The sequence below is a fragment of the Gorilla gorilla genome, chromosome X (assembly GCF_029281585.2).
Source record: "Gorilla gorilla gorilla isolate KB3781 chromosome X, NHGRI_mGorGor1-v2.1_pri, whole genome shotgun sequence".
NCBI classification, from domain to species: domain Eukaryota; kingdom Metazoa; phylum Chordata; class Mammalia; order Primates; family Hominidae; genus Gorilla; species Gorilla gorilla.
This window is the reverse complement of record NC_073247.2, coordinates 22,593,724-22,608,695: the sequence shown is the minus strand read 5'-3', so window position 1 is coordinate 22,608,695 and position 14,972 is coordinate 22,593,724. Positions and strand designations below refer to the sequence as shown.

At 42.0% G+C, this 14,972-nt stretch overlaps 1 protein-coding gene across 6 annotated transcripts in view; it reads right to left on the bottom strand.

Moving 5' to 3' along the window:
• Positions 1–11,195, bottom strand: part of FRMPD4 (FERM and PDZ domain containing 4) — a 602,496-nt gene extending 591,301 nt beyond the window's left edge. For 2 of the 6 annotated variants that reach the window (XM_055376893.2, XM_019019843.4), the window contains exon 1: positions 9,585–10,235. Coding sequence is in view for 4 of the 6 variants with exons in the window: in XM_019019843.4 (XP_018875388.2) it covers positions 9,585–9,625 (41 nt within the window). In the remaining 2 variants the exon portion in view is untranslated. Of the gene's footprint in view, positions 1–9,584; positions 10,239–10,822 lie in introns of those variants that run through there. The other 4 variants (XM_055376894.2, XM_055376892.2, XM_031006115.3 and 1 more) reach the window with 4 other exon arrangements.
• Between the last annotated feature and the right edge of the window lie 3,777 nt (positions 11,196–14,972).

Sequence of the window (14,972 nt, the reverse complement as noted above, 5' to 3'; positions counted from 1 at the left end):
GTACTTTCATGTTATGGAGACAGCATCTTTCCTTAAGCCTCACAAACCAATCCCTGCTAGCTTCAAACGTTTTATCTGCAGCTTCCTCACTTTTCTCAGCCTTCACAGAATTTAAGAGAGTTAGAGTCTTGCTCTGGATTAGGCTTTGGCTTAACGGAATGTTGTGGCTGGTTTGATCTTCTATCCAGACCACTCAAACTTTCTCCATATCAGTAATAAGGCTGTTTCACTTTCTTATCGTTTGTGTGTTTCCCGGAGTAGCACTTTTAATTTCCTTCAAGAGCTTTTCCTTTGTAGTCACAGTTTGGCGAACTGTTTGGCACAAGAGGTCTAGTTTTTGGCCTATCTCAGCTTTCAACATGCCTTCCGTACCAAACTTAATTATTTCTGGCTTTCAATTTAAAGTAAGAGATGTACAACTCTTCCCTTAACTTGAACACTTGAAGGCTACTGTAGGGTTATTAATTGGCCTGATTTCAATATTGTTATGTCTCAAGGAATAGGGGAGCCTGAGGAAAGGGACAGACATGAGGGAATGGCTAGTTGGTACAGTAGTCAGAACACACACAACATTTATCAATTAAGTTTGCCATCTTATATGTGTGGTTCATGACAGCCCAAAACAATTGCAATAGTAACATCAAACAATTCCAATAGTAACATCAAAGATTACTGATCACACATCACCATAACAGATATAATAATAATAATGAAAAATACGACACAGAAACACGAAATGAGCACATGCTGTTGAAAAAATGGTGCTGATAGATTGCTTGATGTGGAGTTGGCACAAACCTTCAATTTGTAGAAAGTGCAGTATCTATAAAGCACCAATAAACCAGAGTGCAATGAAACAAGGTATCCTTAAAGCTACTATGAACCAAGGAGGTTTAATGCCAGGGGATTTGCCCTTGAAGAGTTCATAAATGAGACACAGATCAAAACTGGACTCAATTATAATACAGTCTATACCAGTCAGCCATTGCCACAACAATGCTGCATAACACAGTGTCATACAAGAATAAGCATCTGTTTTCATGCTCACAGGTTTGCCTGATGGTGCTCACAGGTTTGCCATGTGAATCTAGCTTCTAGGACCAACAGGTTAAACTAGGCCATTCTTCATATAGCAATGTTAAGAGCTTTTTGCTTTTTTACATTCTTTTTTAGAAACGTACAATATCTCAAGGGCATTCTCCTACCAAAAACTTGTACCAAAACAGATACCCTGTGACTTCTGTCCATATTCCACTGGCCAAAGCAAGTTACTTGGCCAAGCCCAACAGCAATGGGGCAAAGAGGTACCCTCTACCTCTAGGAAGTAGAACTATAATGTCACATGGAAAAGGCTTGGATTCAGGGAAGATTTAAGAATTGGGAACAAAATTACAATCTACCACACAATGAAGAAATGTTGTGAAAAGAGCAGGGCATGACATGTCCAGCACAGATAGGGTACACAGTGGCACTAAACTTCCCAGCTTGCCTCACAGTTACATAGGGTCAGAGTTCTGCCTAATGGAATGAGGGTAGAATGGTATACTTTAATTCTGGGCATAGCCCATAAAAACCTGTCACCCAGTCTTCTACCATTCTCTCCCCTCATCTGTCAGCTGAACACTGATGTGCAGGAAACCTTCCATAGCATACTGAAGATGAGATAGTCCTATCTTACAGGTTCTCAGAATGGCTGAGCATATCAGAGCTCCCCCGCACCATCAGGAATGCCTGTTTTGTGTATCAAGCAAACAAGAAATGGGCCACAAAAATTGAGGGATTAATCTGTTAAAGCAGTGAAATTATCTTCACTAATAAAAGATGTCAGTCGAGCTATTTAACCCAGGATTGGGAGGTTGGAGAAGGTGACATGGAACAACCTTAGATGAAAAGCTGAAATATAAAAGACAGATGGGAATTTTTCAGGTGTAAAGGAGGCAAGATAAAGATTGTTCCAGCCAAAATGAAGAGTTTATGCAAAGGCTCAGGGTGTGGCACTTTTTAGGACTTCTAAAAAATTCAACAGGGTTAGGGGTAGATGTGTGTGTGTGTGTGTCTCTGTATGTGTGTGTATACACGTGTGTGTTTGGTGTTGAGTAGGAAGTTAAGGCTGGAAAGGAGGAATAACAAGTTCAGAGAAATATGGTTCTCTTTTTCTTTTCTTTTTTTTTTGAGACAGAGTCTCGTTCTGTTGCCCAGGTTGGAGTGCAGTGGCGCTATCTCAGCTCACTGCAAGCTTCGCCTCCCAGATTCAAGTTATTCTCCTGCCTCAGCCTCCCAAGTAGCTGAGACTACAAGCGCCCGCCACCACGCCCGGCTAATTTTTTTGTATTTTTAGTAGAGACGGGGTTTGACCGTGTTAGCCAGGATGGTCTCGATCTCCTGACCTTGTGATCCGTCTGCCTCAGCCTCCCAAAGTGCTGGGATTACTGGCGTGAGCCACCGCGCCCAGCCCGAGAAATATGGTTCTCAAAGGAACCAAGTGAATCAGGCCAAACCCAAAAGGGTAAGGATAAAGAATATGGATTTTGCCCTCAAAAGTATGTAGACGGAGGGGACAGGGAGGATCCAATTTGCACTTTACAAAGCTTCTAGGTTAACCTACAAGTGGTATTGTAAGTGCTGACAGTTTAAGTCCCCCAGAGCGGGGCTGGCAAGGGTGACTGTGTTCAGGGTGAACCTCCAACCATATCCATCCTTCCCCCTGCTAGTAAAGAAGGCTGACACCCAGACTGCCCCAAAGGGAAATTTGAGTACTGGGCAGAGAGATCAAAGAAGAACAGTAAAATACCCATGTAAAGGACAGAGAGTAAATATTTTAGGCTTTGCAAGCCATGTGGTTTCTGTCACAGCTATCCAACTCTCCCAAGAGCAGCCATAGTATACAAACAAAAGGGCATGGCTGTGTTTAAATAAAACTTTATTTATAAAAATGGTCATAAAGCTTTCTAAAATAAGTAAACACATCAGATAGGTTAAGTTTGCCAGCCCCGGCCCTAGGCCATGAAGCAGGACATCGCCCTGAGCCACAATTCAGTTGGGCATGTTTGGGATTTACACCAAAACTAATTCCAGACTCCACCACTGTATAGCTGAGACTGCTAACCGCTCCTGTACTAGGGTAAAGACTGGTGACTTGGATCGTGAATTTCAAAAGAGACAAATATCCAGGACTCCAGTTACAGGAACCATTGTAAAATCACCATGGTCAGTATGTGATCCAATGTTGAATCAATACAACAGCCTTGAATTAGCCAGATGGCCGCATGTTCTCCCCCACACCAGTCTCTGACCAGATAAATAACTGTGCCAGTTGAATAGAAAAATACACTCATTCCTACATTCATTAGGAAAATTTTACCATTAATTTTATGAACTTTTGCCTACTGCTTTCTTTGAACCTCATCTTTGTCAGGTAATCATGTTCTTATTTTCAATTAAGCAAATCTCATAAAACTTGTGAAGCCTATAAAAAATAACCAAAATAAAAATTAAAACCCTATAGTAAATTGTAATTGCAGGGAAATTACTTTTCATTTTCAAACTTTGGAAACATTTCTTTCATAGAAATGATTGTGTTTTCCTAGCTTTCAAAAAAGACTTTCTAAAATAAAAACTTACTGACATCTATAAAAACCCATTTCAATATCATCATAACTTTGCTTATTGAGCTTAAAGCAGTAAAACAGAGACTCCTTAGAAATACAAGTTGATGACTTTTTAACCATCAATCACCAAATATATATAATATATATATTATATATATTATATATTTTATATATATTATATATATTATATATTTTATATATATTATATATTTTATATATATTATATATATATACTTCAAATGTAAAAACAGAAATAAAAGTTTATTCTCTGAGACCAAGTCCAAGAGCAGGCTATTTACTTTTAACATGTACATTGTATTCCGTTATATTCAATAAAGAAGTACTGACACGGTAATTGTTCAGCTAAACAAATATGACAATTTGTTTGCAACAAATGTTAGAATGAATTGTATATGACTTCACTCACTAATTATTTAGTATAGACTATTTATCTTATGCCAAATTCTGTAAACCATACTTGAAAATATATTTCTGAAGGAACAGTTCTGGCAGAAAACCCTTCTCATCTCTGCCAGGAAAAAAAAAATGGGAATGTTAACTTTGTTATCTAAAACTAAGGCTTAGATTTCTTCAAGATAATTTTCAGAGCTTAAGTACATAATGACCTAAATTACTCAGAAGCAAGGCAGCATACTTTTGATATATGTTTTTGCTGTAAAGAACTAAAGGTAGTCTATGATTTCTCATTATAATGCTCTCAGTCAAATCATAGGAAAGTTAGATTAAACTCAACTCCAAATTGATACAGCCTACCTCCATTCCTCTGACTACAACTAAATCCACTTATCTGGTTTTATTTCCATTTGGAAACAGATTAGTGAAGGTCATTAGCCATTAGGACCAGATGGCTCAAGTGTACTGTAAGGAAACACTAGGCATTCTCCTGTTGACTTGATTATCAGTTCACCAGCACACATTGGTTGAGGCTATACAAGTAGTATTACCCATTTTTTTCCATCCATTTTGAACTGGATATTTATGGAAGGCAAACATCACCTTAACAAGCAACTCTCCAGCTCCCCAAAAATATCAGGCCAACTTAGTGACCAAAGAATAAGCATGCATAATTTTTCCAAGTCCAACAAATTAGTAGGACAATTATGTCCACTTCTAATGGTCAGTTTCCAACAGTTCAAGAAGTAATTTGAGATCAGAAGTTTCAATAAAGATAAGGTCTATATTAATTGGTAATGTGCATTAGTGAATTCAAGTATTTATTATAATATGCTCAATTTGACGTGTGTGCCCACATGTGTGCTGATAATGATAAAGAAGAGAAAACAGGAAAAGGCATTGTTTAACCCAGGGGTCAGTGAATTCAAGTATTTATTATAATATGCTCGATGTGACATGTGTGTGCCCACATGTGTGCTGCTAATGATAAAGAAGAGAAAACAGGAAAAAGGCATTGTTCAACCCAGGGGTCAGCTAACTTTTTCTGTAAAGAGCCAGAGAGTAAATATTTTAGGCTTTGTAGGCCATAAGGTCTCTGTGGCATCTATTCAACTTTGCTGTTGTCAGGCAAATGCAGCCATAGATAACACATAAATGAATGGACATGTGTTCCAATAAAACTTTATTTATGGACACTGAAATTTTAATTTCATATTATTCTTTTTTTGATATTTTTGAACCATTTGAAAATAAAGAAACCATTCTTTGCTCACAGGCTATGCCATAACAGTCAGCAAGCCAGATTTGGCTCATAGGCCACAGTATGCCAACCCCTGTTTTAGCCTATTCATGATTTTCTTTTCCTGCTATGATTAGCTTTCAAGATTAAAGATCATTTGATGGTAACAGTGGTAGATTTCAGGACGGTATGCTTAAACAAAGATTTTAAACGGTCTTGAGTTTTCTTATTGAGCCAAGTGTGAAACCAGTGGTTTCAAGTTCATTCCTTAAAGATACATTTCTAGTTCACCAATAATGTACATTCTCTTACAGCTAAACTTCCACGGTTAACCTCAAATGAAATAACAAAGTACTAAAGTTGAACAGTGTATGTGTATGTAAAGGGAGAGAATGAACAGCTGGAAGGACCATAAGCAGAAAGTGAGACTTTCCAGGTCATGCATTTAAAGTACAAGTAAGTTTCACTGCAGCTGTCAGTCTGTACCAAATTCTGATAGCAAGAAGGTGAAACTCACTTGCCCCAGACAATAAGAGAGAGAGAGAGAGATGCTTGAAATGGTACAAAGCCTGACCTAGACGCCTTCTTCCCAGAACTGCGAGCGACTAGACTCTCACAGCTTCAAACTAGCAATTCTTGGGAAACTAGAGTTAAATATTCCTAAAACAGGAATCTAGTTCTGTTACGAAACTGTTCATCATTTCACCTCCTGACAGTCACAAAAATCAGCAGAACTTAGAAAGGATTCAGAAGATGAGCAAGTAGCATTTTTAATAAAATTCAAATCCAGAGTCTTTGGGGTTTTTTCATTGCTAGCCTCCAGAGCTCACTATTATCAGCAATATTAATACAATTACTCAGTAAAAATAGCCGATATGGGAAAAACCCTGACCTTTTGCATTACTTCTTTAACTTCCCCTTTTCCCTGGGAAATATTTAATTCTGAATAAGATAAAGGTAAAAGACAGAAGTTTAGTAGTATGTAAATGGACTTGACATAAAAATCTAAGGAAACTATACATATGTATTTTGTATTTTTCCTCAAATATAAGATACTTGTAAGAAAATTAGCATTCTAATTAGCATTCTGATATTAGTCACCGCTATATACCGTAAAATAACCCATGCAACTATAAGAAAATGCAAAATAAAGCATCCCCCAAATTTACCTACTACTATAAGAAATCATCATATCAACAGTGGGGACTCAATCATTATCATCAAGTCTACCATTTCGCTTAAAGAAAAGAAGTCAAATCAGGGACTCAATCTATGAACATATCACTCAATTTAATAACATCCCTACGAGTTTTGGATCTCAAATCATCTCCCTCTGGCAAAAGGGGCATAATCGTATGTTTTTCTACCGGACTGCATTCTTCTATAAACATTTGAAAGAATGCATCTGCTTTACAAATAAAATAGTCAATACAAAGAGCAGTAACAATAAAAATATATGCCTGTTTTTATACTATTACTGGTTTATAAGGCAATCATCTGTAATGCTCTCATCTACAAGGATGGAAAATAATATAGAACTGTTACCAAGGAAACAGTGAAGTAAAACTGCATGTAAACTATCAAGCAGTTTAAGAACCAGAAAATTAGAAGAACGGGAAAAACCATCTTCAGATAGAACCATGACACACTGTGCCACCCACGAAGGATGCAATCAAGGGTCATAACTCTAACTGATGATGTAAAGGGTGCCAACTACTTACCAGCAATTCCAACACTTGGCAGCAATTTTTTTTTAATGGTACTGGGTTATTGAGGGGCAATGTCAATTCTGATTTTTCCCACGATTAAAAGGGCATAGATTCTGGAAACGAATAGTTAAATGTAGACACTCTAAAAAGTCAAAATATGCAGTTTATTTATTCCAGTGTCGAATAATATTCTCTTGGAATTCTCTGTAATTACACTGTCTTTACTCACAGATAGGACACTAAGCAAATATCACTTCCAAGATATGCCTTCTGAATTAACATTTAGAAACTCAAGTTTGTAGGAACCAAAGGTAAGGCCAGGTACCCAGGGTAACTACATGTGTTTGCCTCTAAACCAAGAGAATTTTAAGCACTGAAGTAACCATGCTGATCAAAGCTAAATCCTTTAGGAAGATTATCCATTCTGAAATCAGGAAAATCCTGCAGTATAAGCACTTTCATACTTCACCTTTGAGAAAAGAACTTGATTTCTGTAACAGTGTTTAAAACACATACAAGACTTTCTTCCTCCCAAGGCAGAAACAAGCAACTGCAAACATGTGTTTTTACATGCTGATGACCCTCTAAAGGTACTTCTATCTCAGCATGGGGACCATCCTCGGGCTCACACTAAAGAAAAAGAAGAATTCTATGGATGGAAGATTTCTTAATCGGCACATCAGCTCAGAACATTTGCACCTTCTGTCTTTAGAATAAACACTCTACTGGATCACATTAAGGATAGAAAGTGAAACTCACACTCATTTACTAAATTTTAAACTCTCTTTAAAATAAGATACCACTCTCCCCACAGCCTTGCTTGAGTTTTGCAAAAACTCAGATTTGTGAATATCATGTAGGCATCCTAGAATTTAGTAAAAAGAATATGAAACATCTTTTCACTGACACATGACACTGTCCTCTCCAAAGTTCCTAAGTTTAAGGACTAAATCGAGGCTCTAGATGTCTTGTTAAACTGTTTTTAGCATCTGAGGCCACCAAAAAGTATCCTGGTTACTTTGAACTATACTATTGTTTGAACTTCCCTTTCCCTTTAGCAGTATCTCTGTCCATCACACGGAGGGTACCACTTAGCCTCTAAACTTGCACACAGCTGCTTCCCAACCATGGTTCAATATTTGACAGCTGTTTAGAAACTAGCCCTAGGCAGAAGCATGCAGGAAGTTAATAGAATAGTGGTGTGAAGCAATGGCCCTCTATGAGATCAGCTTGAAAGCAAACAATTTGCCACACCACAATCATCCACTGCTTAACACATCAGTCTTCTGATCTGCAGGACAACACCTCTTCCTGAGCTGCTCTAAGACACAGGTATTTACCCATCAACTGCGTATCTCCAGTCTACTTAGAGTAAGCTGCACTGGGCCTCTGTGCCTGGGGAAATCTGCTAGTGGCATGAAGACTGACCCACGTTAGTAGAAAGGGAAGGTGGAGATGGGCAGGCAGAACAAAGACCTGTAGATGTCGGAGAGAATGGCAACATCCAAACATAACCTTTCTGAAGTGGTCTAATGTAATTTAATAAAGCAAAGTCAACATACGTTTCTACCTCTGACTATTGGAAGCTGCTCATCCCTGCCTGATGCAATCAACACATCTCACTCTGACACTCAGGAATGAAGGAAAACCTGCGATTATTCTGTCCATATTGCAAGTAAGTTTTTAAGCTACATCCTGGAAAAACCCAACTGTCTACCTCCTACGTCCTGGTGGTAGCTGCTATAAAGAGCTCCAGGGGCAGAGAAGGTTGGGCATGGTTTTCTAAGACCACTCCTATTGGGCTCTTCCCAATTAATGCCACATAGCAAGCAGCACAAACCTTACTCTGTGGCTCAAACGAAGACTTTGGAAGCATAGGCAGGGCAGAAGACCTGGAGGAGTGCTCTGGCCAGGCAACACTTAGGCGGCCCAAGCGTGGAAATGTTCCTCTTTTATCAGTACTACCCAAAAATGTCTGAATCGATGATTTAGTTTTAGCTACTGTTTTAACAACATGGCCACTTAGAAGAAAATTTCTAAATCTTTCGAGGCTTAAGAATATAGTTACCCCCCCAAAAAAAAAAAGGCTTAAAGTCTTTCTCTTCTATCTACATGACTTCGCCATCTAGGTTACCGTTGGGAGCACCTGGTCAATCTAGGAGCTGACTTTGTGGAGGTGTGGAGGTGTAATTTAGGAGTTGGGGGAAGGCGGCACTTTTGGTCTTTGCAGCTTGGAAGGCAGGCACCCAAGCTCCAAGCACTTCTGGGTTTCCCTAGCAGTAGCAATTACAACCATCTTCTCTTAGCCCTGAATTATACATGGGACCCCAAACACCGCTGGGGCTTTTCCTTAGGGAAAACAAACTGTCGTGAATATCGGTGTGTTGGTGAGGGCATGTATGTACCTCTCTGTGTGTGGTCTACACCCGCCGCTACACAAGCCTCAGCAGCCAGTGAGAAATAAGTTGAATGTGGAAGCCCCCGGCCACTTCGTTTGTCTTAAGCCCCGTCGCGCTTTCCAGCTTTTGCCTCTACCCAGCCTCCCGAAAAATAAGGCACCAAGTTGCCCGCGGCAGCGGCCCTGGGTGCAAACGGAACCCGCGCAGCCCCTACCTCGAAAGCTTTGCAATCTTCACAAAGCTGAAGACATCCATGCAGGCAGCTGGGGACCCCCGAGCGCGACAACTCCGTCGCCCCTTCTCACGCCAGTAACAGCAGCCTCCGCAGCCCCATGGCCAAGACCTCAGTGCGCCCGGGGCTCGAGTCGCGGCGACAGCGGGTGGCGGCGGCGGCCGGAGAGAACCTGCACCTGGAGGCGGCGGCTGCTACCCCCCTCCGGCCGCGAGCTGCGTGTGCATCCCCGAGCAGGACCATTGATAGGCACCCGAGGCAGGAAAACTCAATGGAGAGGGAGCCAGGCAGGGCGCGAGAGGCGGGGGCGGGGAGCGCGGCCCGGGTCTCGCGCCCCGCCCCGTGCGCTCTAGCCCCGGGGACTGCCGGGCGTCCAGAGGAAGCGAGGCCTGGGCGAGAGGTGCTGCTCTGGCTTCCCGGCCCTGGGACCCTCGTGCCCCACGCACCGAGGAGCGCAGACGGAGCCGGGAGACGGCAGGCGAGCTGGGCACACGCGCACGCACCCCTCGCAGCACTGCAGCTGCCTCCCTGCCTCCTTCTCCAAGCCGAGTCCCTGCTCCTCTCCCCACCCCCACCCGCCCGGGGGGAGGGGGCACTCTCCTGTCACCCACTGCGTGTGCCTCTAGATCTGAAGGATCTGGTCTAACAGTCTATGGCACACTGGAGAACTGTGAACGCTACCCCTCCCTCCCCAAGCCGAAGGAGAGCCGAGCAACCGCAGGTTGCTCAAAGCCTCGGTTTGCTCCGTAAACAAAACTAGCGTTCGGAAGGAGCAGGGATGATTGAGGTTGGGTCGTTTGTCAAGGGGAAGGGAAGGGAGATGCCGGGCGCAGCGGGCTCGATTCGGGGAGCGCAGAGTTCCCACTGCTTCTCCCGAATCGCTGGGGCGAGACGTGACCACTGGGCTGGCTGGGAAGGTGTGTCTTTGGACAGCAGCACCGCGGGAGTGTCTGCCAAATAAGAACCGGAGGCATTTGCGGGTAGGGGGATGAACACAGCTGCTCCCTCCTCGAGGATCATAGAGCAGAGGGTCCCAGGAGCCCGTGATGCGGAGGCTAATTCTAACCGGGCTCAGAATCTAAGGAAAGAGAAGGATTAGAATGGGGTCTGCCACGCAGAGCGAGCTGCTTTTGCACACTGAGCCTTGGGTGAAGCGAACAGGGAAGAAAAAAAACAAAACCTTGCCGGAGAAGCAAAAACACAGAAACATAAACACTCACCTTAGGCAGAGTAAACTCCAAGTTGCAGCCATCTAGAACTCCTCCTAGCCTTCTCTTTTACATAATTACCTTGGATAATCAGCCCTGTTCATTAACTCAGTTCTACCTCCTGGGAGGCTCAGGCTTCATTGGGCCCCTTTTTCTTCTTCCTCTTGAAGTCTCAAGGCCTCTTCTCCACAATCCTTTAAAATTTCCCCCCAGACTGTGAAGGTCAGCTGGCCGCACTAAGTGTGTGCTCTCCCACCGGCAGCGTTCACCTGGCGGCAGGGCCACCGCAAAGAACAGAGAGCACCCCCAGAAATGTTGGAAGATCCAGCCAGTGTTCCAGTCTAGCTCTCCGAGGGGATTAAGAAAGAAATAGGTTTAAAGTTCCCACACTTCTGCTCCTCTCCTGGTCTGTTGTTATATTTAAAGTCTTCAGTATTCAAGCCTAGTACTAAAGCGTTTTTTTTAAAGCATTTATTTCAAAAACTGAACATAAAATAAATAGCAATCTGCAAAATCTAAATGACTTAAAACTCAGGCATAAAATTACATTTTTTGAATACATAGTTATCAGTTTTCCTGCAGCTTCTATTAAACAGGCTAGTTTAATTGCATGAACGCAGTTACTACTCAAGGATCGGAAGGGGCGAGAGGGACCTTAGCTTTTGAACTCTATTGTTTGTAAAATAATTATAGTTTGGGTCTGCACTGTGCTTTATAATTTTTAAAGCTTTTTTTTGCATTGGAGTCTCATCGCAACCTTTTCATATAAGGCAATATATTTAGAAATCTTTTATTTTTATGCCATAATCTATTCTCAACATACCAGACAAAAAGATGTTTTGTGTGTGTGTGTGTGTGTGTGTGTGTGTGTGTGTGTGTGTGTGTGTTTTAACGTAGATCACATAAGGCTACTTGTCTGATCTGAAATATGTAAAAGCTCCCCATTCTCCGTCAAGCTAAAGTTGCGCTCCTGCAAGGACCAACAAGACCCTAGATCCCTTATCCTTTGATCTTTCTTACCTCAACTATTACTGCCCACTTCCCTCTCCCCTTTTTCTCTGTCCCTCCTCATCCCCTACCCCGAGCCCCTCCTCTCTCACACACATACACTCACTGGGCTCCAGCAATTCTGGACTTCTTGCTGTCCTTCAAACTCTACAGGTAATCTTCCCACCTTAGGCTCTTTGCAATGGTTGTTCCCTCAGCCTGGAATGCTCTTTCCTGGGATATCTGCATGGCCAGCTTCTCCACCTTGTCAAATGTATGCACCAATACCACTTCCAAAATGCCCCCTCTAGAAAGCCAATTTAAAATTGCAAAAGGTTCTCACACCCTGGACTCCGAGTCCCTATTAACTGTTTTATTCTTTTTTCTTGTTTCCATAGCACTTATCACCCACTAGCACACTATATAATTTATTTTTATCTTTAGGATTTCTTTTTTTTTTTTGGTCTGAATCTCCCACTGGAGCTCCACAAGGGCTGGGATCTTTGTTTTGTTTTGCTTTTGTTTTTCACTGATGGATCTCAAATGCCTAGACCACTTCCCCAGATGTAGAAAGAACTTAAGAAATATTTGTTGAATGAACAAATCATATGCCCATTGGATTCACAGCCAAACCAAAGCTGGCCAAGTATCCCCAGTGAGTACTGATCTGTGTATGACTTCGTGGCTTACATCTGTCTCTTTCCCCACCCATCCACTTCCCCAGCATCCTTCAACCTCCTTTGGACTGACTGTTAATGATGGCAACAAAGGCCTTCTTACATTCTCCAGTTATTTTCCCCCTTCACCTTTTCTACCTTTCCCCCAAAAGAGTGGCCACCGACATGTTCCCTCATCTCTGAGTCAACATCTGGCAGCACAAGACCAGCTCGTGATTGGGAAAAGGGGATAAAACAGTGCCTTTGGAGAATGTGTTTTGAAAAAGTGCTTCCTTCTGAGAACAGAACAGTTGGGATGCTCTTTTTAAAAGGATTACCCTATTTATCAATAATTATTCCAGATACCAAATATCTAATTATTCAACAGTGAAAGTGACAGGAAATAGACATTGTGTTTACTTCTAGAGAGACAGCCTCCCTTGGAGACATCTGGTCTACCTGGAACAGCTTGCTGTTGGCCTTCTCCCTGTGCCAATTTGTGCACTACAGTTATGAATGATGCAGATGCCATCTCTCCACAGCATAATAGCTACCAAGGGAAATGACTGACTTCTACAGGTCTTTACACACCTCTCATATAGTAATTATCTAGTATGTTTTCTAATGGATTGATATTGTTTTCTAAAGCAAAGAGATTCAACCCCTCCTCCTTTGTTTCTCATTAATATAACAATGGAAAAAGCTGCTCCCTTGAAACATGCTAACACAGAGTGTTTATATCTTTAAGCCATCCTGGCAGAAGGGCAGAGATTGGAGTAGTTGGTCTCTCAGCTCTGTCCCCTCTCTGTGCCAGGTGTGTGCTGCAGAGGTTAGGATAGGTTTGTCTAGCATGAACTAGATCTGCCTAAAACAAATAAAAGCCAAAAAAGTGGGATCCTGAGTACATATGTGGTTTTCTGAAGTTTTCTTATTAACCTGGATAATCTCTAAGGCCCCTTCTGGATCTTGTAGGGATTTACTAGTTGGAAACTGTATTATCCAACCTTGAGAATCTACTTAATTTGCTTTACTTAGGTTCAAGTGACATTTGGTCATTTCTGAAAACCAGACACACTTTCAAACACTGTTGAAAGTACTCATGAATAAAAGACTCAGGGTCGCCAGATCCAGAGCAAGTCCTATAACTTCTCTGAGACTCAGTTTCCTCAGCTGTAAAATGGAAATAATACATCTTTACCTTACACAAAATGAGCACTTGAAGTTGGCACCAGTTTACAGTTGGCTACATATGAGTTGAGGCACATGAATATTAGCTCTAGAAGGATTTCCACAGCTGTCTGCAGCCTTGGCAGTACTGGTAGGAAAAGTTTCAGCCTGTAAGATGACTATTTAGGAGGCCCAACATTCGCTTGGATTAATCAGAGGTAGGCACTTTTGCCTAAAAATCAAACACTTTGTTGCCTGGGCAGTTACTAAAGCCCTAGGCTATAGCATTTTTTATGCCCCGGGGGATTCTCAGGGGGAAGTGTGAGGAGCTTCATCATTCTTAAGGCCTTATCTAAAGCTGGTGTTAGGAATCTGCTATTGGGCCAGATGTTCCATATAGGTTGGCAGCTGAGGGTTCTTTCGCTGCAAATTACAATAGAGAGAGCCCCAAGCATTTCTCAGCTGGACTGAAACATCGCGACCATCTGGTCTCAGTCCTGAAAACAGAAGTAAATAAATAACAGCAAGGTATCCATTCAATCAGCAAATATTTATGGAGTGTCTCCCATGTACCAGGCACCACTGTAGGCACTGGAAAATAGACTAGGCAACAAGGCAAGTTTCTGCTCTCATAGAACTTATGAAGAGGAGGTAGATGATTAACAACAAAATCAGAAATTGTAGTGAACAAGAAAATAGCAGATAGCAATGTGCAGAGAATTAAAATTCTTCTGATGGAAAGGGAGTGGCTAGGTGGCTACTTGTTATTCAGTGGTTCAGGAAGACTTCTATAAGGAGGTGACATTTAAACTGAGATATGAAGAACAAGAAGGAGGCTGCCACACAAAATTCATATGGAAGAGCATTCCATGCAGACGGAACGGCAAGGATAAAACAAGGATGGAGTCCGTGAGGCAGGAATGATGATTGTATGTTTGAAGAATCCGAAGGCAGCCACTGTGACTGAAGAGTAACGCATTAAATGAAGTGAGAGTGAGTGAATTTGCAGGGGCAAGAAGGGTGAGATCACATGGGGCACAGTAGGCCAGTGTCAGCTGTCTGGCTGGTATGAGATGGGAAGCCATGTGAGGATTTTTAGCATGGAAGTGGCCAAATCTGACTTATGTTTTGAATGACCACTCTTGAGGGAAGTGAGTGTGAGGGCAGGGAAATTACTGATTTAGGAGCCTGTTGCAAGAATCCAGGCAAGAGCTGGCAGCAGCTCAGAGAGGACATGACAAGGAGGGGGTGAAAAGTAGCCAGGCTCAGGATATGTTTTGAATAGGAACAGTCGATGGGTTAGATGTAGGAGGTGGGGAAAGAGAGGAATAAGGGAAAACTCATTTATTTGT